The sequence below is a fragment of the Callithrix jacchus genome, chromosome 22 (assembly GCF_049354715.1).
Source record: "Callithrix jacchus isolate 240 chromosome 22, calJac240_pri, whole genome shotgun sequence".
NCBI lineage: Eukaryota > Metazoa > Chordata > Mammalia > Primates > Cebidae > Callithrix > Callithrix jacchus.
The window spans coordinates 43,683,094-43,710,388 of NC_133523.1; the positions used below are offsets into that span (position 1 = coordinate 43,683,094).

The 27,295-nt window shown below is 54.6% G+C and overlaps 3 protein-coding genes across 12 annotated transcripts in view; 1 reads left to right on the forward strand and 2 right to left on the reverse strand.

Annotated features, from left to right (window-relative positions):
• The window catches only part of IL4I1 (interleukin 4 induced 1), a 38,299-nt gene extending 15,770 nt beyond the window's left edge, over positions 1-22,529 (reverse strand). For 3 of the 4 annotated variants that reach the window (XM_054250377.2, XM_035283529.3, XM_035283531.3), the window contains exon 1: positions 22,373-22,529. The gene's annotated coding sequence lies outside the window, so the exon portion shown is untranslated. Of the gene's footprint in view, positions 1-19,774; positions 19,908-22,372 lie in introns of those variants that run through there. The other variant, XM_078359470.1, reaches the window with a different exon arrangement.
• NUP62 (nucleoporin 62) lies at positions 696-22,529 on the reverse strand. Of its 5 annotated transcripts, none has more exons than XM_078359471.1 (3): positions 22,373-22,529; positions 19,775-19,910; positions 696-3,692 (listed from the first exon to the last, which is right to left on the reverse strand). In XM_078359471.1, the coding sequence occupies exon 3, from the start codon at positions 3,626-3,628 to the stop codon at positions 2,051-2,053; it is 1,578 nt and encodes a 525-aa protein (XP_078215597.1). In that variant the 5' UTR covers positions 3,629-3,692; positions 19,775-19,910; positions 22,373-22,529; the 3' UTR covers positions 696-2,050. The 5 variants fall into 5 exon arrangements, with proteins under 5 accessions (XP_078215597.1, XP_078215600.1, XP_078215598.1 ...); XM_078359474.1 differs by lacking the exon at positions 19,775-19,910 and adding an exon at positions 20,876-20,943; XM_078359472.1 differs by lacking the exon at positions 19,775-19,910 and adding an exon at positions 20,832-20,943.
• ATF5 (activating transcription factor 5) lies at positions 21,891-26,836 on the forward strand. 3 transcript variants are annotated; one of them, XM_035283536.3, is made up of 3 exons: positions 21,891-22,082; positions 23,712-24,008; positions 25,355-26,836. In XM_035283536.3, the coding sequence occupies exons 2-3, from the start codon at positions 23,831-23,833 to the stop codon at positions 26,032-26,034; spliced, it is 858 nt and encodes a 285-aa protein (XP_035139427.3). In that variant the 5' UTR covers positions 21,891-22,082; positions 23,712-23,830; the 3' UTR covers positions 26,035-26,836. The 3 variants fall into 3 exon arrangements, with proteins under 3 accessions (XP_035139427.3, XP_002762437.3, XP_078215606.1); XM_002762391.6 differs by lacking the exon at positions 21,891-22,082 and adding an exon at positions 22,241-22,423; XM_078359480.1 differs by lacking the exon at positions 21,891-22,082 and adding an exon at positions 23,235-23,430.
• Positions 26,837-27,295: the final 459 nt, after the last annotated feature.

Genomic DNA, 27,295 nt, shown 5'->3' on the forward strand with positions numbered 1-27,295 from the left:
CTAGCCCCAGGTGACAGTAAGGAATGCTGCCCATGACGTCTGTAACCACTGGAATAGCGCCTTAGGGATGGTGCCAGATGGCTTCACATGTGTATATTTTTTGAGACAGGGTCTTGCTCCATCGCCCAGGCTGGAGGGCAATGGCATGATCATGGCTCACTGCAGCCTCAAACTCCTGGGCTTAAGTGATCCTCCCACCTCAGCCTCCCAGGTCACTGGGACAACAGGCACATACCACCACGCCCAACCAACTTTCTTGTCGTATTTGCAGAGATGGTTTCGCCATGTTGCCCACGCTGCTCTTGAACCCCTGACCTCAAGTGATCTGCCCATCTTGGCCTCCCAAAGTGCTGGGATTACAGGTGTGAGCCACCTCGCCCAGCTGTGTTTGTGTATATTCTATGACATAACTGTCACGAACACCTGGGGCCCCTTAAGGACCTGAGGCCACGGCAGGTTCACTCTCATGTCCTCTTCTACCACTGGCTCTGGCCCTTCTGAGAGCAAACCACAGTTTGAATTTGTCTGTTCCTCCTCGTCAAACACGGCTTCATCGTATGCTCCTGTGTCTAAGCCAGCACTGCTTGGTTAGCTTGCAGGAGGCTTTCACATGAATGCCACCCTGGAGAGCCTCCTGGGATCCGCTCTTTCTACTCAACCTTCTCCTCCTAAAATCCATCCATATGAAGAACAGCTTTTTTGGCTTCACAACACATTTATTTAGAAAAGCAACATACGGTCAGAGAATGCAGCAAAGCGTAAAGAGAAATACAGAAGACACTTAGGATACAGCCGCTGGCTTCTGCCTTCCACACACGGTGGATTTTACTGTAACTGACTAGGGGAACTCTGGTGCCAGGAAGTTCACAACCAAGTCTGTGGCCATCACTGCAGCTGTGGCCAGTTCTGTGGACTGGCGTTATGTTGGGATTCATTGTTCTTTCATTTAACAAATGTGACAGGGACTGGGCTGGGGACGCACAGGAACAAGTGGGTCTCTGCCCGTGGGAGCTCAGAATCTAACAGTGAGACAGAGGCGCAAACAGCTAGCAAGGGACAGCGTAGAAAGTGCCACCAAGGTGCAGGCTCAGGGTGCTATGGGGACCTGCAAGGCCAACGGACTGAGCTTTGGGTAGCTGGGATGGCTTCCCGGAGGAGGTGAGGCCAGAGGTGGGGTAAGCCTGGGCCAGGCACAAGGCAGGCCTCTCGGCTCCCGTGTGTGGTTCCTCAACACCCTGTGTGCAGGCCCCTCAGCTGACCTGTCTTCTGTGAAATTCTCTATCCCACTGTCTGTTCTATTCACACTGTGCTTTGACTTGGTGGTCGGCTTTCAGGAACCCCCATCTTATACTCCAAAACTAGGCTACTGTTTCCCGGGAGGTTCTTTTTTTTTGAGATGGAGTCTCACTGTCACCCAGGCTGGAGTGCAGTGGCGCAATCTCGGCTCAAATGACACCTCCTGGGTTCAAGCGATTCTCCTGCCTCATCCTCTCCAGTAGCTGGGATCACAGACGCACGCCACCACTCGCGGCTAGTTTTTGTATTTTTAGTAGAGACAGGTTTTACCATGTTGGCCAGGCTGGACCTCAAACTTCTGACCTCATGTGATCCGCCTGCCTCAGCCTCCCGAGGTGCTGGAATTACAGGCATGAGCCACCGCGCCCAGCCTCGGAGGTTCTCTTACGCTTGGTGTTTTTCACGGCACCTGTGACTATGCTTTGGATGGAGCAGTTGCCCACCCGACCCTGGCTGGGACCAAGACTGTCAGCCCTTCTCCAGCATCTGACTGAGGCAGGATGAGATGGGTGTTTGCTGTGGGTAAAAAGGGGCCAAAGCCACTGAAATGAAAGCCACAGAAGCCACACCCATGAGGCTGCTGCCCGGGCAGAGGGCTCAGAACACTCCCTAAATGGGGAAAGTCAAAGCACAGAGCAGCTGTCTCCAGGGCACAGTCACGCGAAGGAAAGCAAGAAACAAGTATGCTGCTGTAACCCCACACCAGACCACAGGGCACACCCCCCCGTGGGACTCCCTGGGGACCCGCGGTGGCTCAGTCAAAGGTGATGCGGAAGCTGCGCTCCTGCTCCTTGCGCCGGCCCTCGCACACCTTGGTCACCTCCTCCACCTTCCTCTGCAGCAGGGCGGAGTTCTGGTCGATCCACTGCAGCGAGTCCATGTGTGCGTTGAGGATCTTGCAGATCTGCTGCAGCGGGTCGCTGGTGTCGGCGGGGGCCCCGGACGTGTTCAGGTGCTCGATGATGTCCTTGAGGTCCTGGGCCATGCGCTTCAGCTGCGCATCGATGTTCTCGGCCAGCTTGTAGGTCTTCTCGCGCTCCTCATCCGCGTGCTGCAGGTAGATGGTCCCGCTCTGCTCCTTGACCAGCTCCTCCAGTGGGCTCAGCAGGTCTTCCAGCTCCTTCTGCTGGGACAGGATGAAGTCGAGCTCCTGGTCCAGCCTCTTCTGGTCCAGCTTCACCTTCTCCACTTCTCGGTGCAGGGTGGTGATCTTCTCCCCGTTCTCGATCAGTGTGCGGTCCCAGGCGTTGACCTGGGTGGCCTGCTGGAGGAAGTGCCGCTCTTGGTCCTCCAGCTCCAGGCTCCATTTGTTGATCAGGCTCTCTAGCTGTGCGTAGGTCATGGCGGAGGTGGCGGCCACCCCTGCGGCTGCACCAGGGCCAGGTGGAGCAGTCACGGCGGCTGCCGTATTGCTGGGGATCCCGGCTGGCGCCAGTGGTTTTAAATTCAAGGCAAAGCTGGTGCTGCCGGTGCTGCTGCTGCTGCTGGTGCTACTGGTGGTGGTGATGGCAGCAGTGGATGTTGTTGTGGAGGTGCCGGAAGTTGCTCCGGGTGCTTTTAAGCTGAAGCCCAGTGTCCCAGTGGCAGGGGCTCCTGCTGTGGTTGCAGGGGTACAGAGGGAGAGGCCGGTGGTGGCGGACGAGGTTGGAGCGGTTGCTATTGAGGCAAAGAGGGTGGGCCCAGCACTGGTGGTGGTGGCCATTGGTGTGGGCGCAGCTGGCTGAGTGGCGCCTGCTGTGGTGGCTGCTGGCGTGGCCGGAGTGAAGGACAACCCGGCAGGTGCCGTGGGCTGGGCTGAATTCCCCGCTGAGCCAATGTTGAAACCAGAGGTTTGGGCCGTGCTTCCACCAGTGAACAAGAACCCTCCCGATGTGGTGGCTGGAGCCACTGAGGTGGTGGGGGGGCCAAACACAAAGCCAGTGGGTGCTGTGCCCTGGCTGGAGGTGGCGGTGCTCGGCATGGCATTAGTGAGGCTGCTGCTGCCCAGCCCAAAGCCGCTGGGGTTTGCCATGGCTGGGGTGGCAGCTGCATTGCTCAGGTTTAGCTTTGAAGCACCGGTCCCCAAAGAAAACCCAGTTCCCCCGGAAGCAGGAGTTGCTGTTCCAAAACTAAAGCCCGGCGTCTGTGTGGCCGGAGTCTGCGTGGCAAGTGAGAAAAGGCTGGTGGAAGGGGTACTTGCGGCTGCTTGGGAGGGAGCCCCAAAATTAAACCCTCCGGTGCCAGAGGTGGAGAAAGAAAACCCTGTGGCAGGTGTGGTGGTTGCCGTCTTCGCAGTGCCAAACGTGAACCCGCCTGTAGGGGCCCCAGTGCCTCCAAAATTAAACCCGCTCATGGCTCCAGACTCTGATGGCGGCAGCTACTCCAGCTCCGAAAGCAAATCCGTCGGTGTCTGCAACCTTGGGAAGATTTGTAAAGCAGAGGAAGCGACATTGTCAGATGGCAGTTTTGGAAAGGCAAACTCAGTGGCACGCAACCCCTCTTCTTCCTGTGTAACCTAAACCAGGCCCTGCTAAACCGAGGAGGATCCGAAAGCACCAGCGCACGCGCCAGGGGTCAGGTATGAGGAGCCGGGGTGCTAGGGATGTGCATGGCCACGTTTAGCACAGTGGAAGCTCCCACTCTGTGGAGGCGGAGGCGGAAGAGCAGAACCCTGGACCCACCTCGGTCCGAGGAGGGGATGAAATGTGAGGCACTGCCACCAGTGGGACTAGGACACAGAGGAACAGCTGTAGGACCTGCTCTCAGCATGGGACCCAGTGACATTCCCCCACTGACGCTAGCAGGGCGTGAGCAGATCAGCTCATGCCTCCCTAAGGGCCTCTCCGGACCTCACAGAGACACATGGGGCTGGGAACTCAGGCCAGATGGCAGAGCCTGGGCTGCTGAAGGCCCCCACACCTGCACTCTCTAGCAGGCAAGGACGCTGGAACGCCCTCTCTTAACTTGGGGTGGGGGGGTGTCTGAAACCCATGTGCTCAATCAGAACACAGATGCCCTTGGCTGCAGTGATTGGCTCAAGGATAAACTGAGACCTGAGCCAGCCAATCAGAGCCTCCCCTGGGGGAGGCAGCTGCCTCCTTCACCTGTAGGTGTGGTACAGAGGATTGCACCTGAGCCTCCCCTGGATATGTTCTCAACCATCTATCTGCAGACACTGGGACATCACAGGAGACCATGAGCCCCACCAGAGATGGGTCGGGGAGGGATAAAGAGCACCCCAGAAGCCCCATGGGCCAGAGCATCTCCATGTTCAAACTGACTGGATTTTGGTAATGTCAAACTGAAAAAGCTCCAGTGGCGCCATCCATCAGCGGGAAGCTCAAAGGTCACCTGGAGAGGAAGAGGTGAGGGAGTGCTGGACAGCGGTGATTTTCTTTTTTTCTTTTGGGAAAAGGTTTTGCTCTGTCATACCAGCTGTAATGCACTGACACAATCACAGCTCACTGCAGCCTTGACCTCCTAGGCCCAAGTGATTCTCCCACCTCAGCCTCCCAGAGTAGCTGGGATTACAGGTGCAAGCCACCATGCTCAGCTAATCTTTTTTTATTTTGTAGAAACCGGATCTCTGCTGCCCTGGTCTTGAACTCCTGGGCTCAAGCAATCCTTCCTCCTTGGCCTCCCAAAGTGCTAGGACTATAGGTGTGAGCCCTGAAGATGATCAGAAGTGTCCCTAGAAGACAGAGCCCGGGTGGATGTGACTGACTCGGGCAGACAGGAAAGCTTGGTGCCGAAAGCAGACCGGAGTGGTGCGCTTTCGAATCTGAAGATGGCGAAGGCCAGGAACCAGGGAAGGCATAAGCAGCTCGAGAAGCTGGGAATGGAGAGAGCGAGACCCTGTCTCAAAAAAAAGAATGAACAAAGTCACGACTGAGAAGCCAAGTGCCTGGCCCAGAGAAACACCCACGAGGTCTGTTTCCTCTTCCCTCTCTCCAGGCCAGTTTTCAAGTTTCTTGGTGTCTGCCCTCAGGAAATCCCCTTCTAGCTTGAATCAGAGGAAACCTGCCTCACTACCCCCACCCATTCCACTGTACCATTCTGCCTTCCTCAAGGCCCTCATTTTTGTTTCATCTGCCCCTCCTCCTCCACACAGCCAAGCAAGTCTGGGGAGACGACCGGGGGGCCAGCCGCATGGGGCTCTGCCGTGTCCAAGTCAGTGGATCTCAGTGGGTGTCCATGAGCACCGCCTGGCAGCGTTTCAAACACAAGAGTCTCTGCAGGGCTGGGATGTTGGCCCTGGCATTTTCATAAAGCTCTCCTGGGGAATTCTGAGAAAGGTCTCTTCAAGAGGCCACGGCAAGTGCCTGAGCCCCCAGGACTGCTGGGGCCCTGCCTGGCCGCACCCAGTCCTCCCGCTGTGGGCAGAACACAGGTCCTCACTGAGGAGCCACCTTGAGCCCGTGTGTGGTTCCCAGCAGCTAAAGGCATCTGAGCAGCTACGCCTACCCATCTCAGTTCTCAAGAACTCAGCTTAAAAAAGCTTTTGCTATTAATAAGCCGTAGCTAAAATTTCCAAGAAAAACATTTATAAAAAGCTCTTTGCAACTATTAAAAAACTACAAGAGAACACACACACACGCGCATACAACTACAAGAGGGCGGGGTGTGGTGGCTCACGCTGATCTCAGCACTTTGGGAGGCCAAGGCGCACGGATCACGAGGTCAGAAGATCAAGACCATCCTGGCCAACATAGTGAAACCACGTCTCTACTAAAATACAAAGAATTAGCCAGGCATGGTAGTGGGCACCTGTAATCCCAGCTACTCGGGAGGCTGAGGCTGCAGTGAGTTGAGATCGCGCCACTGCATTCCAGTCTGGCCACAGAGCAAGACTCTGTCTCAAGAAACAAACAAACGAAAACTACAAGAAAAACAATCTCCTGTGGGGCCTTATCTGGCTTCACAGTTCACCACTGATTAAGTGCATCGTTGGTTTCCAACACTTCAGATGCCTGGGATCTATTCACAATGGCAGCCCATACTGATCCAGCACTGATGCACGCAGTTTAGATATAATACGGCTTGCGTGGTGGCTCACACCTGTAATCCCAGCACTTTGGCAGGCCGAGGTGGCAGGATTGCTTGAGCCCAGGAATTCGAGACCAGCCTGGCCAACATAGTATGATCCTGTCTCTACAAAAACTACAAAAACAAGTTGGCCAAGGGGGCACCTGCAGTCCCAGCTACTTGGGAGGCTGAAGTGGGAAGACCATTGGAGCCCAGGGAGGTGGAGGCTGCAAGTGAGCCGTGACTGCACCACTGCACTCCAGCCTGCACAACAGAGTGAGACCCCATCTCGAAAAAGTAGGCTGGGTGTGGTGGCTCATGCCTGTAATCCCAGCCCTTGGGGAAGCTGAGGTGGCTGGATCACCTGAGGTCAGGAGTTTGAGACTAGCCTGACCAACATGGCAAAATCCCAACTCTACTGAAAATATAAAAATTAGCCAGGCCCATCGAGACCATCCTGGTCAACAATGGTGAAACCCTGTCTCTACTAAAAATACAAAAACTTAGCCGGGCATGGTGGCGCGTGCCTGTAGTCCCAGCTACTTGGGAGGCTGAGGCAGGAGAATTGCCTGAACCCAGGAGGCGGAGGTTGCGGTGAGCCGAGATCACGCCATTGTACTCCAGCCTGGGTAACAAGAGCGAAACTCTGTCTCAAAAAAAAAAATTAGCCAGGCCTAAGGGTGGCCACGTGTAATCCCAACTATTTGGGAGGCTGAGGCAGATACGGCATCAGCCAGGAAGGTGGGAGGGAGAGGGGTTGTCCAGGTGGGAGGGAGAGGGGTTGTCCAGGCAGGAGGAAGGGCCTGTGTGAAGACAGGGAGGCTGAACCAGCAGCCGTGCCTCTGGATGCTAAGTGATTTGGTGCTTCTGGAGGGAGACGTTTATGCGTGAAGGACTGACTTGCCAAGCCTGGGCTGTTCAAATCTGCACATTTCAAAGAGAGAAATGGTCCTTGATCAGCTCCTGGAGAAAATCTCTAAGTTCTTGAAATGTCCTGCCAGGTAAGAGTGTTTTTGTTCACCTGGGCCCTCAGGACACTCTAGAGTGTCCACGTTAACGCTCTGACCTACAGTGGGGGCTTTGGGTCATTCGGTATCAGCGAGACCTCGAAGGGCTGGAGACTGCAGTCCTCAGTTCAGCCACACGGGTGCTCTGTGCCTACAGAACTGCTACTCCCCGCAACCTGGGCCGCCAACACTCCCTACGTGTTACCACACATTGCTGCCAGGAGAGCTAAGGGCTGCCCGGGCCTCTCCACTGGGAGAGAACAGCTGGAAGCTCGTGCCTGGTCTCTCGCGGAGTTGTTGCATCTCTCCGCTTTGCTGTTCTCAGTCTGTATTCTTTCTCTGTGATAAACCGTGACCATGACCGTGAGGAGAAAGCTATGCGGAGCTCTGTGAGTCCTAGCTCATCACTGAGCCGGAGGGTGGTCTTGGGGACTCACGGCCACGTGATGGGCGCAAGAATTTGGCAGAGCCACACATACCGTGCAAACGGTTCAGGCGTTATGCTGAGAGCGCCACAGGGGAGTTTATGGGTGTGGGGGATGGACCAGAGGGGTAGAGGCTGGCGGCCAGGAAGCTTAGAGAAGGTCTGGGCTCAGAGAAGAGAACATCACGATTTGAGCAGAGTGTTAAATCTGTGCTAAAACCACAGAGTCTGGTCCCAGTTACCAAAGCCTGCACCAACACACAGGGTCTGTCCAGGTTAATAGCGACAAGCCGGGCACGATGGCTCATGCCTGTAATCCTAGCATTTTGGAATCCAAGTCGGGAGGATTGCTTAAGCCCAGGAGTTTAAGGCAAAAACCAAAAAACCCTCAAACACCATAGATAGAAGAACTTGGGAAGTTTCTCTAAAATGCAAACTGTTACGAGCTCTGGTGCAGGAATTCCCACACTGTAGGGAAAGGGGAGAGCTTCCCTACAGAAGACGCGGTGGTGCTGGGAGGAAGCAGGGAGGAAGCCAAATGGAGGGAGTGGTGCATTTCTGGGGAATGGAGGAGGATGTGCCTGGGCTTGTGCTCAGGGCTGGGTGACTGTGGCCATCGTAGTCCACCCAGGCAGGATGGACTCCAGAGGGCTCTAGAGAAGCGCTGCCTTGCGGTCACCAAGGGGAAGTGCTGGCAGAGTCGCCCGTCCCTTCCCGTCCTGCCTGCCCCAACATTTACCCTTGAGTTTCAAACAACGCAGATGCCTTCACAGTCCTGGGGACCCGGAGGAAGACCTGCTGGGGAATCAGATGCAGACACATCCCGCCCCAGCTGTGGGAACCAGGGTTCTCTGCTATCACCCCAGCCTTCAGTCAGCTCTACTACCTTCCCTCCATCTGTGATTCTTGTGCCACTCCAAGTCCCAGTTTCTCTTTTTTTTTTTTTTTGAGATGAAGCCTTGCTCTGTCACCCAAACTGGAGTGCAGTGGCGTGATCTTGGCTCACTACAACCTCCACCTCCCAGGTTCAAGCAATTCTGCCTCAGCCTCTTGAGTAGCTGGGATTACTGGCGCCCGCCATTGTGCCTGGCTAATTTTTGTGTTTTTAGTAGAGTTGGGGTTTCTCCATGTTGGCCAGGCTGGTCTCGAACTCCTGACCTCAGGTGATCCACCCACCTGGCCTCCAACCCCATTCCTTAGATGCCTGGGACAGGGGTCTGTGCCTGGGAAAGAATACAGGAGACCTCAGCTTTGTATTAAAAGGAAAGGAAGTTTTAGGAAGGATGTGTGTTATATGTGTGGGAGTATAGACAGAAAAATGGCCCGAAACATGCCCACACCTAGATCCAGGACCCTGTCAATACGACCGTACACGGCAAAGGGACTTTGCAGAGGTGATGATGATAAATCATCCTGGCTTATCCAGGTAAGCCCTGGGTGATCACAAGCATCCTTCAGGGAGGCAGGAAAGGAGTCGGAGGGACCATGTGCCTACAGAGGAATGCAATGAGACACTGTGCTGCTGGCTTTGAAGATGAGGGGCCTCAGGCGGGAACACAGGCGGCTTCGGCCTCTAGAGCTGGAGGCGGACACTGCCTCTCCCCTGGACTCTCCTGAAGGAACCACGCAGCACGCACCCACTTAGACTCCAGACCCCCGCGCTGTGAGAAGACATTCGCTGTGAACCACTACGTTTGTGATGCCTTGTTACAGCAGCCACGGGAAACTAGCGGGGGTGGGCTGAGGGACGACGGAGAAAGAATGGAATGAAATCTAGATAGGTGCATGGGAATACACAGAGCAGAGCTGGGGCTGAGTCTCACCTATAAGGGCTAGGTCTGCCCTTGTGCATGGAGACCAAGGCGGAGCTGGGACAGGAAGCAAAGTGAGGGGCAACTCTGAAAATCCAGACATGCCCTGCTGCTGGGGCGACCCTGCCAGGGGTGTGGATTGTGTGGGTGGATCGCCACTGACACCCAGCCGTAACAGGCCATCTATGATGACGGAGGGAGGAACAAAGTCACCTGCGAGCAGAGGAAGGCTAACGACGGGGATGGTGTCCGCTCCACTGGGCCAGGTTTTCGTTTGTTCCCTGCTGTATCTGCAGCACCTGGAGCAGTGCCTGGTACACAGCAGGGACTCAGTAACCACCATTTACTAAGGACCTACTGGGTAACCGGTACTGTGCCAGGAGCACCACACATGGCGCACCCAGCCCTTCCTGGGTGATAAACAGGTGCAGACTCCCCAAGGCCACCCAGCAAACAGCAGCCCCACGATGGGAATCCAGAGCTTTCTGGGGCCAAGTCTGGACCTTCTACCTCGGACGGGAGGGTTTCACTGAGGAAGAGATGTTAGATTTAAGTGTTGGCCATGTGTGGTGGCTCACACCTATAATCCCAGCACTTTGGGAGGCCCATCACCTGTAGTGGATCACCTGAGGTCAGGAGTTCCAGACCAGCCTGGCCAACATGGCAATACCCCTTTGTCTCTACTAAAAACACAAAAATTAGCCAGGCGTGGTGGTGGGTGCCTGTAATCCCAGATACAGGCGGGAGGATGACTTGAGCCCAGGAGTTCGAGGCTGCAGTGAGCTGTGATCATGCTACCACACTCCAGCCTGGGCAACAGAGCCAGACCCTGGCTCAAAAAAATAAAGTTCTGGGAGGCACCTGAACAAAGGCCCCTGGCATTTGGCCAACAGCCACCTGATGGCACTGCTGACATTTGCTATTTCAGATTCAGGGGAAGTAGGACGAGTGGAACCAGAGGGACGAGAAGAGGGGAGAAAAGAGCAGAGAGTGAGGAGTGGAAAGGAGAGAAATGAGGGAAAATCAGAGACCGACTGGGCCCGGCCCAGGGAAATTTGATGTCCACTGTTCCCGGACAGTGCCTTCCTCACTTCCCCTCCTGTGGGGACCTCTGGCCAGGAGGTGTTAGTGCTGGGATTCTCTGTCCACTAGCACGGCAAACTCCACAAGTCTAACTGCTCTGCTTCGTAACCATCTCCTCAATCAGTTCCTCTTACCTTTGTATCAAAGAAAATCCAACTGAACCTTGAAGAAGAAATCAGCTCCAAGGCTGCCCCTGAAGAACTGAAGCCAACGAACAGACAACTTCCTAAGTGGACCTCAGCCAAGTGGCCAAACCAGAGTGCCTTGGGAGCTTGTTGGGCTGCCCCCCCAACCTTACGTAATTACCCCACCCAGGATATGGCCAACCCCATTAACAGAAAACAGAGCGGGCTGGGCGTGGTGGCTCAGGCCTGGGAGGTCGAGGCAGGTGGGTCGCCTGAAGTCAGGAGTTCAAGACCAGCCTGGCCAACATGGTGAAACCCTGTTTCTACTAAAAATACAAAAATTAGCCAGGTGTGGTCGCAGGTGCCTGTAAACCCAGCTACTCGGGAGGCTGAGGTGGAGGCTGTGGTGAGCCAAGATCATGTGACTGCATTCCAGCCTGGGCGACAGAGCAAGACTTCATCTCAAGAACAAAACAAAACAACAGAGCCTTGGAGAGGGGCTGTTTTCCTTTTCCTTTTTTTTTTTTTTTTTTTTTTTGAGACAGAGTCTCACTACGCGATCATGGCTCACTGCAGCTTCAACCTTCTGGGCTCAAATGATCCTCCTGCCCCAGCCTTCCGGTAGCTGGGACTACAGGCACACGCCACCAGGCCCAGCTAATTTTCAAATTTTTGTAGAGATAGGGTCTCACTATGTTGCCCAGGCTGGTCTTGAACTCCTAGGCTCAGGCCATCCTCCCACCTCAGCCTCCCAAAGTGCCAGAGGTTGCTTTTCTAAGTCAAGTCTTGCATGGAATTCAGCTCCTCTCCCACCCCCAGCGCTTACCTTCATCTAAAGGACACCCTCCTTCACAGAACCAGGCGTCCCCAGCAGCAAGGAGGGAGGAGGGGACACGGATACCTGTGGGTTTTCAACTGTCCTCTCTCTCCTCCTTACGCCACCTGGCACTCTGGTCCCATTTTGCTCCCTGAAGCCTTTCAACCTACAGGTATAACCGACTTGCATAAAGGATGAGAGGCCCTTGGGGAGACAAAGGAACAGGGCGTGTGCGCCTGTGTCTCTGTCGGCTCCTCGGGGGAGCTATGATGGATCAGTCTGTCTTTTCCCCAGGCTGTCACTGGGACCTTTACTGCATGTTCAGATGTTACCGTTTCAATGCCTCAATGCTCCTGTGTGCTCACCACCCAGGAGGCTGGACCACCCCTGCTCCAACCCAGTGACCCTGTGAGCATCTAGAACAATGAAAACTAAATTCCTTTTGTGAATAGCTAGCAACGTTCACATTGTTCTAGCTCAAAAGGTATAAATGGGAACACCGTGGCCCGTCTTCCCGGAGCCCCAGAGCCGCCCAGCCCTGTCCCCTGGAGACAGGCTGTTAGCTTTCTGTTGCACGTGTTTGCGGAGACTTGCTGGGCATTCAAGCAAAAGCATGGTTTGCACTATCCCCACGCACACAAAACGCAGCCTGCCAGACACCTGTTCTGCAACTGTTCTTTCTTTAGGTATCTTAGAAATTGTTTTAAGCAGGCTTATTCTCCTCACCTGGGTAGGTGAGGAAACCGACGCCCTCAGAGGGGGGCCGACTTGCCCAGGGCACCGAAACCCTGCTTCTGCCTGCTTGCTACATAGGACTGCCTCAAGGCAGCAGCTAAAAAATGCATGGATTCCCTGGTTCTCACTTTTCTCCCCTTCTTTCCCTTCAATCACTTCATGGCTAATGAGCAATTACTTTCTCCTTTTGACTCCCGAGGCCCAGAAGCTACCAAAGGAGCTCAGGTGGTAGCACCGAGAGCAATTTTCCCCACGGGAAAAACGCATCAGTTCAGACAACCACAGAAAAGTCAGGAAACAGCCAGAGAGAGTTTAAGGAGGATTCTAGGGCCATCGCTCTTCATACAGAACAACAGGACTGGAAGACATTTTCAAAAACAGGGTCTCACTGTCTCCCAGCCTGGAGTGCAGTGGTGCAATTGCAGCTAAGCCTCTCCCTCCTGGGCTCCAGTGATCTCCCACCTCTGCCTCTCTAATAGCTGGGATTGCAGTTGTGAGCCACCACATCAGCTTTTTTTTTTTTGACACAGAGTCTCACTCTGTTTCCCAGGCTGGAGTTTCTTGGCTCACTGCAACCTCTCCCTCCCGGGTTTGAGTGATTCTCCTGCCTCAGCCTCCCAAGTAGCTGGGATTATAGGCATGCACCACCACAGCCAGCTAATTTTTGTATTTTTAGTAGAGACAGGGTTTCACCATGTTGGACAGGCTGGTCCTGAACCCTTGACCTCAAGTGATCCACTTGCCTTGGCTTCCCAAAATGCTGGGATTACAGACGTGAGCCACCATGCCCGGTCAGGAATTTCTTTTTATTCTTTTTGAGACGGAGGTTCGTTGTTGTTACCCAGACTGGAGTGTAATGGCGCGATCTCGGCTCACCGCAACCTCCGCCTTCTGGGTTCAGGCAATTCTCCTGCCTCACCCTCCCCAGTAGCTGGGATTACAGGCACGCGCCACCATGCCCAGCTAATTTTTGTATTTTTAGTAGAGACGGGGTTTCACCTCGTTGACCAGGATGGTCTCGATTTCTTGATCTCGTGATCCACTCACCTCGGCCTCCCAAAGTGCTGGGATTACAGGCGTGAGCTACTGCGCCCGGCCGAGTATTTTTTTAGAGTGATGAAAAGTTCTAAAATTGATTGTGGTGATGGCTGCACTACTCTGAAATGTACTAAAACCACTAAGTTAGACACTTTGATAAATGGATATGGATTACACAGTAACTCAATAAAGCCATTCAACCTACCAACCAACCAGGGGGTGCTGGGAAGGGGTTGAGAGGCTACAGTGAGGCCACAGAGGGGACCAGGCTCCAGGCTGAGTTGACTTTACCCCGAGGGCAATGGCATGGGCAGGGGAGTTTCTAGGGGCAGGCCCCTGCCTTCCTTGGGGTGTCCAATAATGCTGGTTGAGAACAGGTCAGGGAGGAGCCTGGAGCAAAACGCTCTGGGCAGTGGTACAGGCACAGCACACAAAGGCCTGGAGAGGGACTGAGGCTTCAGGGCTGAGGGACTCTGAGAGTGGCAAATGGCCGTGCGGTGGGAGGAAGGGCGCACACCTGTACCCCTCCACCGCCTCTCTCCTCTCCCCACACCAGCTTCCACTGGGAGAGGCAGTGATGTCAGTGGGGGAAGGCGGGAAGGGCCCAGGCCGGACTGTGGTAGAGACGGTCGCCTTGGAGGAGGTTTCTCTGGGAACCAGGTGAAGGCAGCCTGAGGATGGGGGCAGGGTGGCTTTCATTCTGAGACCTGGAAGCAGCCCCAGCCCCTCTCTGTTGCTCGGCGGCCATCTCCACAATCACGTTTCCAGGTTTTTCTCACGCACTCGGCCTATTTCCCGGGCTTTACCTGTTCTCACTCACTTAACCTTCCCCAGCAACGTGATGAGAGGGAACTATTACGGTTCCCATTTATAAATGAGGAAACCTTAAATCACCGGTGTAAAGTCCTACAGCCAGGAAGGGCTGGCCCAGGCATCTGCCTGGCCCCAAAGCTGAGCTCCTAACTGCACTGAGCCTCTCCGACCTGGTCTTTTCTTGCTCCCTGCCACATCTAGTCCCCTTCCCACTCTCTAGAGACTTCCTGGGCCACCTCCATGACCTTCCAGACCAGCCTGGGCTTCACCCTCAAATCCATTTCGGGGTGATGCGCCTGCCCCAGCTGCAGATGGTGGCCTGAGACGCCTGCATCCGCTGCTTGCCACCCTCCTATCCATTCCTGCTTGTGGGAGGTCAGGAAGAGGTCAAAGAATTCCGCATCAAACTGGGCTAAGGCCTGGCACTCTGATGGCTGCTGAACCTCAAAGCTCTCCATGGGGAGTACCCCATGCTGTTGAGGGGGCACCTAGGGAGCCTGGGGGTCCTGTGAGGCCCTCGCACCGTGGCTCCTGCCTCTACCTCTCTCCCTGCACCTTCCACTATGACTATCCATCCTATGAGTGCTGGCTGGGCTCAAGCTGGGTACTTTCCTCCATGCCCAAGTGACCCTGTAGGAACCACGCATCCTGGGCCAGCCAGATGCAGGACCCGCTTCCTCTGGACATGGCAGTGGCTCTCACCTCCCTTTCCCCATCTTGGAAGGATGAGCACATTTGCTGTGAGAAAGCAGCCCCGACGACAAGCCCATTCCTATATCACGTCTCGACACAGACAGCATGAAGTCCGAACCACAGAGACGACCATTCCTGAATCACGTCTCAACACAGCACGAAGTCCGAACCACAGAGATGACCATTCCTGAATCACATCTCGACACAGACAGCATGAAGTCCGAACCACAGAGACGACCATTCCTGAATCACGTCTCGACACAGACGGCATGAAGTCCGAACCACAGAGACGACCATTCCTGAATCACGTCTCGACACAGATAGCACGAAGTCCGAACCACAGAGACGACCATTCCTGAATCACGTCTCGACACAGACAGCACGAAGTCCGAACCACAGAGACAACCATTCCTGAATCACGTCTCGACACAGACAGCACGAAGTCCGAACCACAGAGACAACCATTCCTGAATCACGTCTCAACACAGCATGAAGTCCGAACCACAGAGACGACCATTCCTGAATCACGTCTCGACACAGACAGCACGAAGTCCGAACCACAGAGACGACCATTCCTGAATCACATCTCGACACAGACAGCACGAAGTCCGAACCACAGAGACGACCATTCCTGAATCACGTCTCAACACAGCATGAAGTCCGAACCACAGAGACGACCATTCCTGAATCACGTCTCAACACAGCATGAAGTCCAAACCACAGAGACGACCATTCCTGAATCACGTCTCGACACAGCATGAAGTCCGAACCACAGAGACGACCATTCCTGAATCACGTCTCGACACAGACAGCATGAAGTCCGAACCACAGAGACGACCATTCCTGAATCACGTCTCAACACAGCATGAAGTCCGAACCACAGAGACGACCATTCCTGAATCACGTCTCGACACAGACAGCACGAAGTCCGAACCACAGAGAGGACCACACACCCCCTCCTGGCTCAGAGCTGCCGGCTGTTTCTCAGAGAATCCCAGCACTAGCTCCCTCTGCTTCTCCTGGCTATGGGTCAAACAGACCCTTGTTATGGGCTTGCCCATGCTCCCACCAGTCTCCCACTCAGAGCAAAGCCCCACTCCCTGGAACCCACCCCAAAGTCACGTGACACAGCCAAACTCCTATAGTCTGAACACCTCCTTATTGAGGTGTCCTTCGGGTCCCTGCAAGGGACAGTCTTCCTGCCGCACTGAGTGATGTGCTCCTGGTGGCCTCTGGCTGGGGGTGTGGATGGCAGGCTAGAAGACAGTAATAAGACACCAGCTCCCGCTTCCAGCAGGCATCCCGACCCCAAGGAAGGATTCTCTAGAGACCTTCTCTGCTCCCTAGAAACATGGTCCTCCACCACTTCACAGGGGACCGAGCTGAGTTACAACGAGGCCCTGCTGTCTCCCTGCTGGTAAAGTCCAGCGCAGAGGGGCCAGCCCCAATCCTTGGAGACTTCTGGAATGAGGGCTCAGTTCCTTTTGCTCTCTGCTATGGGCAGAGGTGACAGCTGTGGGGAGGGAAAGTCACTGAACACAAAGGTCACAGAGGGCTGACTGCCTGAGTCCTGTCCACATTTGTAGTTTGATAGGGTTTTCCAGCATTACTTGCCTACCTTTAAAACTTGGCACTCTCTCTCTCTCACACACACACACACACACACACGCTTCTCCTGTGAAGCCAGTAGCTCTGCCAGCGTTGCCATGGCCCTGGTGCCTTTCAGGGGCCCAGGCCTTTTCCTGTGTCAACTCCCTGTCCCTCCACACTGCCCTGAGGTAGTTCTATTACTGTGCCCATTTTACTGATGAGGCAACTACAGGTCAGAGGGGGTAGTATCTTGTCCCAGGTCACATGGCACTAAGTGACAGCTTCCTGGGCTCTAGGACACTGTCAGTTGTTATCAGTTTGCTGTGTCCTTTTTTTTGTGTAAGAGCTGTGACTGCTTCTGATAAAGGGACAAGGCTGGTTCGAGGGAGGGAAGGGGCTCTGGAGGACTCTGGGCCACGTGGCAGCCTGTGCGCCTCCCAGCCCCCATGTCATCCTCTCCGTAACTGAGCTGGCCTTGGCCTTCCTGCCCTTGTTTGCCAGGACGCCCACCTTCAACCCCGGCAGCCCTGGCCTACGTGTCCCACTTCCCCTCCCTGGCTCCTGTCAGGGACCTCAGTATCACATTCTCTGGCCCCTGTGCTAACTCATTAGAAAATGTATTGATGCCTACGGAAATAGCAGCACAGGGCTGGGGGTTGTGGGGAACGATTCTGGGAATGAGGAGGGCCCTGACTTTGCTCTGGAAGTACTCGGGGCAGCAGTCACGTAGGCAGACATCTGTGCGAGGTGGACCTGAAAGCAGAAGCAGGCATGGCAGGAACAGAGAAGCATGCATAGACCTGGGCTCCAGCAGGCACTGGCTTCACCAACACCATCTCCATGGCGCTCCCACACCAGATTCCAGAGCAGATCGATCACAGGGCACTTCCTGTATGCCAGGGCCTGCTCTAGGTATTTCTCACACAGTCACACATTTAACCCTCAAAACCACCAGTGTGCAATGGACCATCTCATCCCCATTTTAGAGTGGGGAAAACTGAGTCACAGAGCAAGGATGCTGCTTGCTGAGGGTCACAGAAGTGGCAGAGTTGGGGGAACTGAGTCACAGAGAGAGGATGTCACCTGCTGAGGGTCACAGAAGGGGTGGAGTTTAGGTGTGAACCCAGTACAGATCCAGGGCCCACACTCTGACCTGTTCTGCAGAAGGTGGCTGAGGCTCAGGCAGATGAGGACCCTGCCTGCATTCCAGTCTACAGCTTGGTGCTGGGCTTAGGACCAGAACCCAGGTCTGTCTGATGCAAACCTCAGAGCCTTTTCCATCACACAGGAGGCCACCTTGATTGGGAAAGCAGTGAGGGGTTGCAGCAATAGCAGGGCGATGGCACGGTGCAGGTGAGAATCAATAGCGTTTGGCAACCGTGAGCAGCAGGCCTGAGGTGAGGGTCGGGACTTGGAGACCTCCCAGAGCCTACACCATGGGCCTGGGGCCCTGGGAGCTGTTTGGAATCCCGTTACCTCTCGGGACCTCAGTCCTGTCTCCTGCTAACAAGCCTCTGTAATCTGAAGCCCCCTCTTGGCACCAAGCCTCAAATTCCCAGGGTCCTGCATGGATGGCTGACCTCCCTCCCTCTCCGCCCCACCCACTCATGCTGTGCTGCTAACCAGAAGTGGTTGCCAGGTGTGCTGGGGCCCCCAGAGAATCCTCCAACTTCCCCTCCCCATCAAAGAGCCAGGGCTGATGCAACCTGCCTGTAATCACCGCCTCACTCCCCAAGCCAGGCCCCTCCGCACCAAGAAAGAGTCCAGTAGCCCCACCTTTGCCTCAAGCCGCAGCTGAGGAGTTGAAGGGGAGCTCGAGGCTAGGGAAGGCCATGGAATGAGTCCTGAAGGGCCCAAGGCCTGGGTCAGGAATGGGCGAGAGAGGAATCACAGTTCAAAGACCTGGGGAGCCGGGGTTGCAGGCAACCACGGACAACCCACGATGAATTAGAACAGGTTAGGAGGGGCTGGAGAGCTAAGGCTGGGAACTGGTACCCACATAGCCTGAGTCCAGCTGCTTGGGTGGGCTGGGCTGAAGTGGGTGGGACCCAATAGCCAGAGAGAGAAAAAGGCAAAAGGGCTGAGGAGGTGGGGGAGGGGAAGCAGAGTCCCTGCCCAGACGCCTCTGCAGCCAGCATAAACCGCACACAGTCAGCAACAAAATTCTCTTACTGATCAGGTTATTAAAAGATACCCGGGTGCGGTGGCTCATGCCTGTAATCCCAGCACTTTGGGAGGTCAAGGTGGGTGGATCACGAGGTCAAGAGATCGAGACCATCCTGGTCAACATGGTGAAACCCGTCTCTACTAAAAATACAAAAAATTAGCTGGGCATGGTGGCACGCACCTGTAGTCCCAGCTACTTGGGAGGCTGAGGCCGGAGAATTGCTAGAACCCAGAAGGCAGAGGTTGCGGTGAGCCGAGATTGTGCCATTGCACTCCAGTCTGGGTAACAACAGTGAAACTCCATCTCAAAAAAAAAAAAAAAAAAAACAAAAACCCAGGCCCGGTAGGGCGTGGTGGCTCACGCCTGTAATCCCAGCACCTTGGGAAGCCAAGGCAGGCGGATCACCTGAGGTCGGGAGTTTGAAACCAACCTGAGATGGGGAAACCCTGTCTCTACTAAAAATACAAAATTAGCCAGGCGTGGTGATGCACACCCTGTAATCCAGCTACTCAGGAGGCTGAGGCAGGAGAATCGCTTGAACCTGGGAGGTGGAGGTTTCAGTGAGCCGAGATCACGCCATTGCACTCCAGCCTGGACAACAAAAGCAAAACTCCGTCTTAAAAAAAAAAAAAAAAAAAAGAAGAGAAGAGAAGTATCCTACTTGGCCATCCTCTCAATATCCCTCACTCCCAGTCTAAGTACGAGACAAAACCAAATGGAAGCACATTCCATAAAATACCCAACCAGCATTTTTCAAAACTGTCAAGGTCATGAAGGACAAGGAAAGTCTAAAGCTGTTACAGGCCTGTAATCCCAGCACTTTGGGAGGCTGCGGCAGGCGGATCACGGTCAGGAGTTTGAGACTAGCCTAACATGGTGAAAGCATCTCTATTAAAAAATACAAAAATTAGATGGGCATGGTGGCATGCACCTGTAATCCCAGCTACTCAGGAGGCTGAGGCAGGAAAACTGCTTGAACCTGGGAGGTGGAGGTTGCAGTGAGCCAAGATCTCGCCATTGCTCTCAAGCCTGGGTGACAGAGTGAGACTCCCTCTCAAAAGCAAAACAAAACAAACAGAAAAACCCACTCCCCATGTACAATCTAGAAGGTCTTCTTAAGAGAGATTCGGCAGGGGTGGGGGGTGGGTATGGCACAAGCGTGCCTTCTTACCACTGCCAGTCGGTCCAACAGTCTACCCTTAATTCCATCTGCATTTGCTCAAAAACCTGTACTGAGAAGTGGAAGGAAGTTGGTCCCGAAATCTCCTTTGTAAATTGGATGACCAGTCATAGTTTGAAAGCACTTACTGCACAGGAACAGAAAGAGAACACATCCACCTTAATTACAGCAATACAGTAACCAGCTTTTACGCAGCACCTACTGTGTACCAGGCAGTCTTTAAACCTCGTAACAGCCTTAAGAGGTAGGAAATGTTTTTGAGACAGGGTGTCACTCTGTCCTGAAGGTTGGAGTCTGGTGGCCCAATCTCGGCTCACTGCAACCTCTGCCCCTCCCCAGGGTTCAAGTGATCTTCCTGCCTTAGCCTCCCGAGTAGCTGGGACCACAGGCGCAAAATACCACACCCAGCCATTTTTTTATATTTCTGGTAGAGATGGGGTTTCACCAAGTTACCGAGGCTGGTCAATTTCTGACCTCAAGCAATCTGCCCAGAATGCTGGGATTACAGGTGTGAGCCACTGCACCTGGTCCAGCAGCAGGCACTCTTAATGCCACTTTGTACTAAAGGGGAAACTGAGGCACAGGGAAGGGAAATGACTAGGGCCGCACAGCTAATAAGTGGGGTGCAGTTAGGTTTTGAACTCATATAATCTGGCTCCAGAGTCTACGCCAGGGATGGATACTCTTTTGGCTTCCTGGGCCCACACTAAAATTGTCTTGGGCCACACATAAAATACACTAACAATAGCTGATGAGCAACAGATAAATAAATACAACTGCAAAAAAATCTGCATAATGTTTTAAGAACGTTCTGGGCTACATGTGGACCCCCGGATGGGACAAGCTTAGTCTGTGCTCTGAGCTGCTAGGTTACATACTGCATAGGTGATAACACAGCCCCTCAGCCAAAGGAAATACAGGACAAGTGCTCAGAAACTGGGAGAGTGGACAGTAAGTGCTCCAAGAGAAGGTGGTCAGATCCCGAGAAGGACTTCCTGCCTGCCACAGGGAAGGGAGGACAAAGAAGTTTGTGTGTAACGCTCAATACCAGGGTTCCTACACCTTCTCTGGACCCTGATTCACTCTCTTAACTGCCACAGAAGAGATGAAGGTTGAACTCCAGCTGGGATGTCCTGATGTGGATTGGACAAGGTGGCTTTCTGCAACAGAGAAAAGACCAACATCCACTTCAGCTGGCGGAGGGCCCAGTGCAGGAGAAGGGGCAAGATGGCTACCCTGTCTTTGACTAAAGGAAAACGGAGATCTTCCATTTTTGGCAGGCTTGGGAGACAGCTCCTATCCAGTGGAGGCTAAGAAAGCCTGTCTGAAAGGAAGCCAAGGCAAGGGATGGAGAAAAGAACGAAGCTGGGGCCTCGATGCATGAATCCCTGCCAGGGGATGGGGCCTGGGCACCCATCCTTTGGAATGGGAGGTGAGGACGGCTGGAAGTGGACACTTTGGAGGAATGAGGGAGACAGAAGAATGACCCACCAGCAGGTGTTGGACAGTCCAACGCCTGCGGCTCTTGCAAGCAGGGAGGAAGAAGTGAGACTGGGCCCCAGAGTATCTATTAATAATAAAATATGGCTGCGCACGGTACTTCACGCTTGTAGCCCCAGCACTTTGGGAGGCCGAGGCAGGTGGATCACAAGGTCAAGAGATAGAGACCATCCTGGGCAACCTGGTGAAACCCCGTCTCTATTAAAAACACAAAAATTAGCCCGGAGTGGTGGCTCGTGCCTGCAGTCTCAGCTACTCGATAGGCTGAGGGCAGAAGAATCACCTGAACCTTAAAGGGGGAGGCTGCAGTGAGCCGAGACTGTGCCACTGCACTCCAGCCTGGGTGACAAAGCGACACTCTTTTCTCAAAAAAAAAAAAAAAAAAAATGTTGAACAGGAATGTATGAGTTGAACTCTGGGCATAAAGCTTGGCGGACACATTGTCTTGAGTCTCATAAATCCGCTACGAGAGTTGATTTTCTTATTTTGCAGACAGGGAAACGAGGTGAGGGAACTTATTTGCCCGAGGCCACCCTGGCAGGTCTGCGTTGCGGAGGGGGCTGTGACTCATGCTGGACTCTAACCCACGAGGGTTCTAAGGGTCAGCAGTTGGGGGATGGAGATGAAAAGTGTGGCTGGCAGGAAATTCTGGAAGCAGGGAAAGGGAAATTAATCGGTGCGAGTCTGCGGGAAGGGAATGAAGCAGGCCCAGACCTCAGAGGCAGAAAGAGAAACCAGAGCCTAGAGTCAGGAGGAAAAACCAGACCTCGGAGCCACAAGCAGGAGAGGGCCCGATCCTGTGAGTGGGAAGCAGGGAGTCGGATCCTCTGATCCCCACGAGGAGGGGACCGGGCTGCCTCCCGCTTGGGGCCGCGCGAGGGCGGGGCGCGGAAGGATCCGGGAGGGCCGTACTGCGCCACCCCGGGTATATCTATCCCCAGTCCCCGGGGCCGCCTCATTCCCCGACCTCAGTTCACAGTCTTCTCACTAAGCGTCGCCTCCTCCGCCCGCGTAGCCCCGGCCATGGCTCTGTAGCCGCGACCCCTTTGTGCCCCCAGCCCGTCTCCGCGCCTGCGCTCTCCGTCCCACCTTCTTTCTTCAGCCGAGGCCACCGCTGCCTCTTCCTGCCGCAGCCATGGAGTGAGTAACCGCTCGCCTCTCCTTGTCCAACCGCCTTTCCCGCGCTTTCGCAGCTCGTGGCCCTCTTTAGGAAGCCCTGGGGGTGGGGAACCACGAGCGGAGAATCACGGTCGCGCAGGCGCGGAAGAGGGACGGTGGGCCGAGGGCGCGCGGGTGCGCATGCGCACTGGGCCCGGGGCCGGGTGGGAGAGTTCTAGACTTGGTGTTTGTCAGCCCGCGTGCGGCTGCGGCTGCGCATTCCAGGGAAGGGTGTGCTTTTTTCTAAACGATTCTGTGCGTGCTTGGTTGCTCTTGCGCAGTAGCCCACTAGTGCCCCGTATGAATGAGCGGCGGGTCCTGTGCGGCGTCACACACGCGCATTGATCCCCAGGAGGGCGGCGGTGTAAAAGCAATTGGACCGCTCCGGCGGCGGAGCATGCACTTTGGCCCTCGGGGGCAAAGCCATGTGTAGACGGGGCGTTCGGGTAGCCATTCTCTGCCAATCCCCTCTACCCTCCTCCACCTCTCCGGCTCCACGTTGCTCTGACTCACAGCACAGCTTTCTTTTATTTCAACTAGGCACCTGCTGAGGCGGGGACTCACGTAGATTGACAGGGCAGAAGGCGGGGCTTAGAGGAACCCCTTTAAACGGGTGGAACCAGAACCACGTCGTCACGATGGGTGGGACTTAGGGAGTTCATTATGAGAAGGGGCGGGGCCAAGGCAACCATTAGCTGAGGGATGGGACAAAGAGGCGGGGCCTCTAAGGAATCGGGGGCGGAGCTAAACAATGAGGGGCGGGGCTTGGAGGGGCAGTGGGAAGGCGAGGCGTGGGATTTGAGTGGATAACATTAAAAGGCTGGGATCTGGGACGGTTACCCTGGGAACTGATTTGGGATGGAAACTAGGAAGGCAGTGGGGCCAAAAGGAAATATTTTAGAGGAAGGGGCGTGGCTGGAAGAAAATGTCCCTAGGATTGAGTTTTTCTATGAAGCGAAATATTCTGAGGTGGATGGGAGGGGCCTAAGGTAATTCCCCCGGGACACCCTTAGGTTCCGTATTGGGGGAAGAGGTGGGGCATCGGTCCTATAAAGCGAGTTCCTTGGTGGTGTGTGGGGCTCAGAGATTTGGGGAAAGAAAGGACAAATTTAGTATTCGGAGAGGGCGAGGCTTAGTCCTAAACCCTGGTTTGAAGGGGGAGGAAGGAACCCCATGGACGTACCTGGGGCTGTGGCTTGGCTTCCCTATGAATTTTGGCTGGTGGGCGAGGCTGTTCCTGACCCCACCCACTCTTGTCTCACGCGTGTAGGTCTTCCACTTTCGCCTTGGTGCCCGTCTTCGCCCAGCTGAGCAACCTCCAGAACCTCGTCCCAGTTGCTGCTGCAGCGTCTCCTGTTGCCATCAGTGCCCAGCACCTGTGCTACCGCCATGTCACTCCTGGCGACCCTGGGTCTGGAGCTGGACAGGGCCCTGCTCCCAGCTAGCGGGCTGGGATGGCTCGTAGACTATGGGAAACTCCCCCCAGCCCCTGCCCCCTTGGCTCCCTATGAAGTTCTTGGGGGAGCCCTGGAGGGCGGGCTTCCAGTGGGGGGAGAGCCCCTGGCAGGTAAGGGCAAGTGGAAGGTGGAGCTGGGGAGTGGAGGGCAGGGGAAGATGGGGGAAGAAGAACTAATTCATGTATTCAATAAACATTGAGTGCCAGGCGCTGTTTTAGGTGTGAGGATACAGCCCAGAACCAGAAGAACATGGTCTGTCCCCTCCAGCAGCTCACACTCTGAGGGGTAGAGGAGAGACAAGTTAAATGAGGGTGTGTTGGAATAAGTCAGAAACAGCAGCTGAGCTACAAAATGCCAAAGGGGACCTAATTTAGGATGAGTAGCCAGGAGCTGGGCGGGGCAGCTCACACTGGTCAGCGCTTTGAGGGGCCAAGGCAGGTGGATCCCCTGAGGTCAGGAGTTTGAGACCAGCATGGCCAACATAGTGAAACCCTGTCTCTACTAAACATACAAAAATTAGTTGGGTGTGGTGACGGGTGTAATCCCAGCTGCTGGGGAGGCTGAGTCAGGAGAATCACTTGAACCTGGGAGACAGAGGTTGCAGTCAGCTGAGATTGCACCATTGCACTCCAGCCTGGGCAACAAGAGTGAAACTCTGTCTCAAAAAAAAAAAAAAAGGTATCCAGGAAACCTTCTCCAAGTAGGTAACATATTGATGGAGGCATAAAGGATGGGAAGGAAGCCAGGCATGGTGGCCTGTAATCCCAGCACTCTGGGAGGTTGAGGGGGTAGAATTGCTTGAGGCCAGAAGTTCAAGACCAGCCTGGGCAACATAGTGAGACCTCATATCTATAGAAAATTTTTAAAAAATTAGCCAAGCATGGTGACACATGCCTGTAGTCCCACCTACTCAGGAGGCTGAGATGGGAGGATCGCTTGAGCCTGGGAGGTCTAGGCTGCAGTGAGCCAAGATAGTGCCACTGCACGGCAGCCTGGGCAGCAGAGTGAAACCCTCTTAGAGGAGGAGGGAAGGAATGAGCCAAGAAAACACCCAAGGGAAGAGCATTTTAGTGGGAGGGAACAGCATATGCAAAGGCCTCGTGAGGCAGGAATCATTTCATTCATTACCGTAGCCTAAATGCTTGGCACAGAGTGGGTTTTCAATAATTAATGAGTAGAGATGAAACAAGGTGTGTGTGTGAGCACACGTGTGGGTGATGTGATCTGGTTTGCCTTTTAAGAATAGAGTAGATAGAGACACCACAGATAGAGTACTCCATAAATGAGATGTTGGGAGGGCTGAAAAAATGCTTGGTTGACTGTTGATGGAGTCATTGGTTGGTTGGCTGCTGCTTTATTTTTTTCTTTTTAAATGTTCATTCTTTTTCCTGGGACCTCTTATAGATGGGTCACCAGCAACCCAGGCAATTTTGTGTTCCCCCCACTTTAATCCCAGGTGATGGCTTCTCTGACTGGATGACTGAGCGAGTTGATTTCACAGCCCTCCTCCCTCTGGAGCCCCCCTTGCCCCCAGGCACCCTCCCCCCACCTTCCCCAACCCCACCTGACCTGGAAGCTATGGCCTCCCTCCTCAAGAAGGAGCTGGAACAGATGGAAGACTTCTTCCTAGATGCCCCGCTCCTCCCGCCACCCTCCCCACCACTGCCACTGCCACCACCACCACCATCACCAGCCCCATCCCTCCCCTTTCCCCTCCCCTCCCTTGACCCCCCTCAGGCCCCTATCTTGGATACTCTGGATTTGTTGGCCATCTACTGCCGCAACGAGGCCAGGCAGGGGGAGGCAGGGATGGCGCCCCTGCCCCCGATACAGCAGCCCCCTCTTCCTCCTCCACCTCAACCTCAACCTCCTCGCCCGGCCCCCTACCCCCATCCCACCACCCCTCGAGGGGACCGCAAGCAAAAGAAGAGAGACCAGAACAAGTCGGCTGCTCTGAGGTACCGCCAGCGGAAGCGGGCAGAGGGCGAGGCCCTGGAGGGTGAGTGCCAGGGGCTGGAGGCGCGGAACCGTGAGCTGAGGGAACGGGCGGAGTCTGTGGAGCGCGAGATCCAGTACGTCAAGGACCTGCTCATCGAGGTGTACAAAGCCCGGAGCCAGAGGACCCGCAGCTGCTAGAAGGGTGGGGCGTGGCTTCCGGGGGCTGGTCTTCAGCTCTGGCCCCATCATCCCCCTGCCTCCACCTTCATTCCAAACCCCTCTCTCAGCCGGGTGCAGTGGCTCATGCTTGTAATCCCAGCACTTTGGGAGGCCAAGGCAGGAGGATGTTTGAGGCCAGGAGTTCAATACCAGCCTGGGCAACATAGCAAGACCCTGTCTCTATTAAAACAAAAAATCAACCCTTTTGCTCCCCAAAACCACCCAGCTCCTCTCTGCTTTTATCACCTCTTTTGTATTTCTGGATTTTCTTCCCTCTTCTCACCTCTATCTACATCATGAAATGTTTGGCCTTAGTCATTGTCCGTGCCCGCGATGTAACAGTGGAGGCATCGAGGCTCACAGGGAATGCAAGAAGTAGCTGGGAGCTTGGAAACCTGGTCTCTTGCATTTCAAACCTAGTTTTCTGCAGATGGTTCTCTGGGGTGGGTGGAGGCGTTACGGGATAGAGCAGAGGCACTATGCAAATGAGGATGTAAATCAGGATGGCTTTAAGAAGACATGTAACCTACAGGCCAAAAGCAGGCCAGGTGACCTTGGGACACAGGGCTAGGGGAGGGAGCCTAAAGGCGGCCATGTTTGCAGAGTGGGAGGAGGGGCAGGGCCGGGCAGTAGTGGGTGGGTGACTGGGTTCATTTTAGTTCTGGGGGAAAATCAGTGTTTTGTGAAGGTGTTGGAGAGGGGCTGTGTCTAGGTGAGGGATGGTGGGGTACTGATTTTTTTGGGAGGTTATGAGCAAAAATAAAATGAAGCATTTCCTCTGGCCTGTGCATCTTGTCTTTGAGAGAAACAGCTGGGGAGAGGGTGGCCTTGTAATCTCAGCACTTTGGGAGGCCAGTGTGGGGACAGATCGCCTGAGGCCAGGAATTCAAGACCAGCCTGACCAACAAGGTGAAATCCCGTCTCTACTAAAAATACAAAATTAGCCGGGTGTGGTGGCACCTGCCTGTAATCCCGGCAACTTGGGAGGCTAAGGCAGGAGACTCATTTGAGCCCGGGAGATGGAGGTTGCAGTGAGCCAAGATCGTGCCATTGCACTCCAGCCTGGGAAACAAGAGTGAAAATCCCATCTCAGAAAAACAAACATACAACAACAGCAAACCTAGAAAAGACAAGAGAGCAGGGTGGGGGCAGTGGCTCAGGCCTGTAATCCCAGCACTTTGGGAGGCTGAGGTGGGTGGCTCACTTGAGGTCAGTTCAAGACCAGCCTGGCCAACACGGT

What these genes read in the sequence shown, in the direction of transcription:
- ATF5 (XM_035283536.3), top strand. Translation starts at nt 23,831, where the DNA reads ATGTCACTCCTGGCGACCCTGGGTCTGGAGCTGGACAGGGCCCTGCTC. An exon ending in GGGGGGAGAGCCCCTGGCAG is followed by an intron (nt 24,009 to 25,354) that starts GTAAGGGCAAGT and finishes CTTTAATCCCAG; the next exon opens with GTGATGGCTTCTCTGACTGG.
- NUP62 (XM_008988428.5), bottom strand. Translation starts at nt 3,628, where the DNA reads ATGAGCGGGTTTAATTTTGGAGGCACTGGGGCCCCTACAGGCGGGTTC.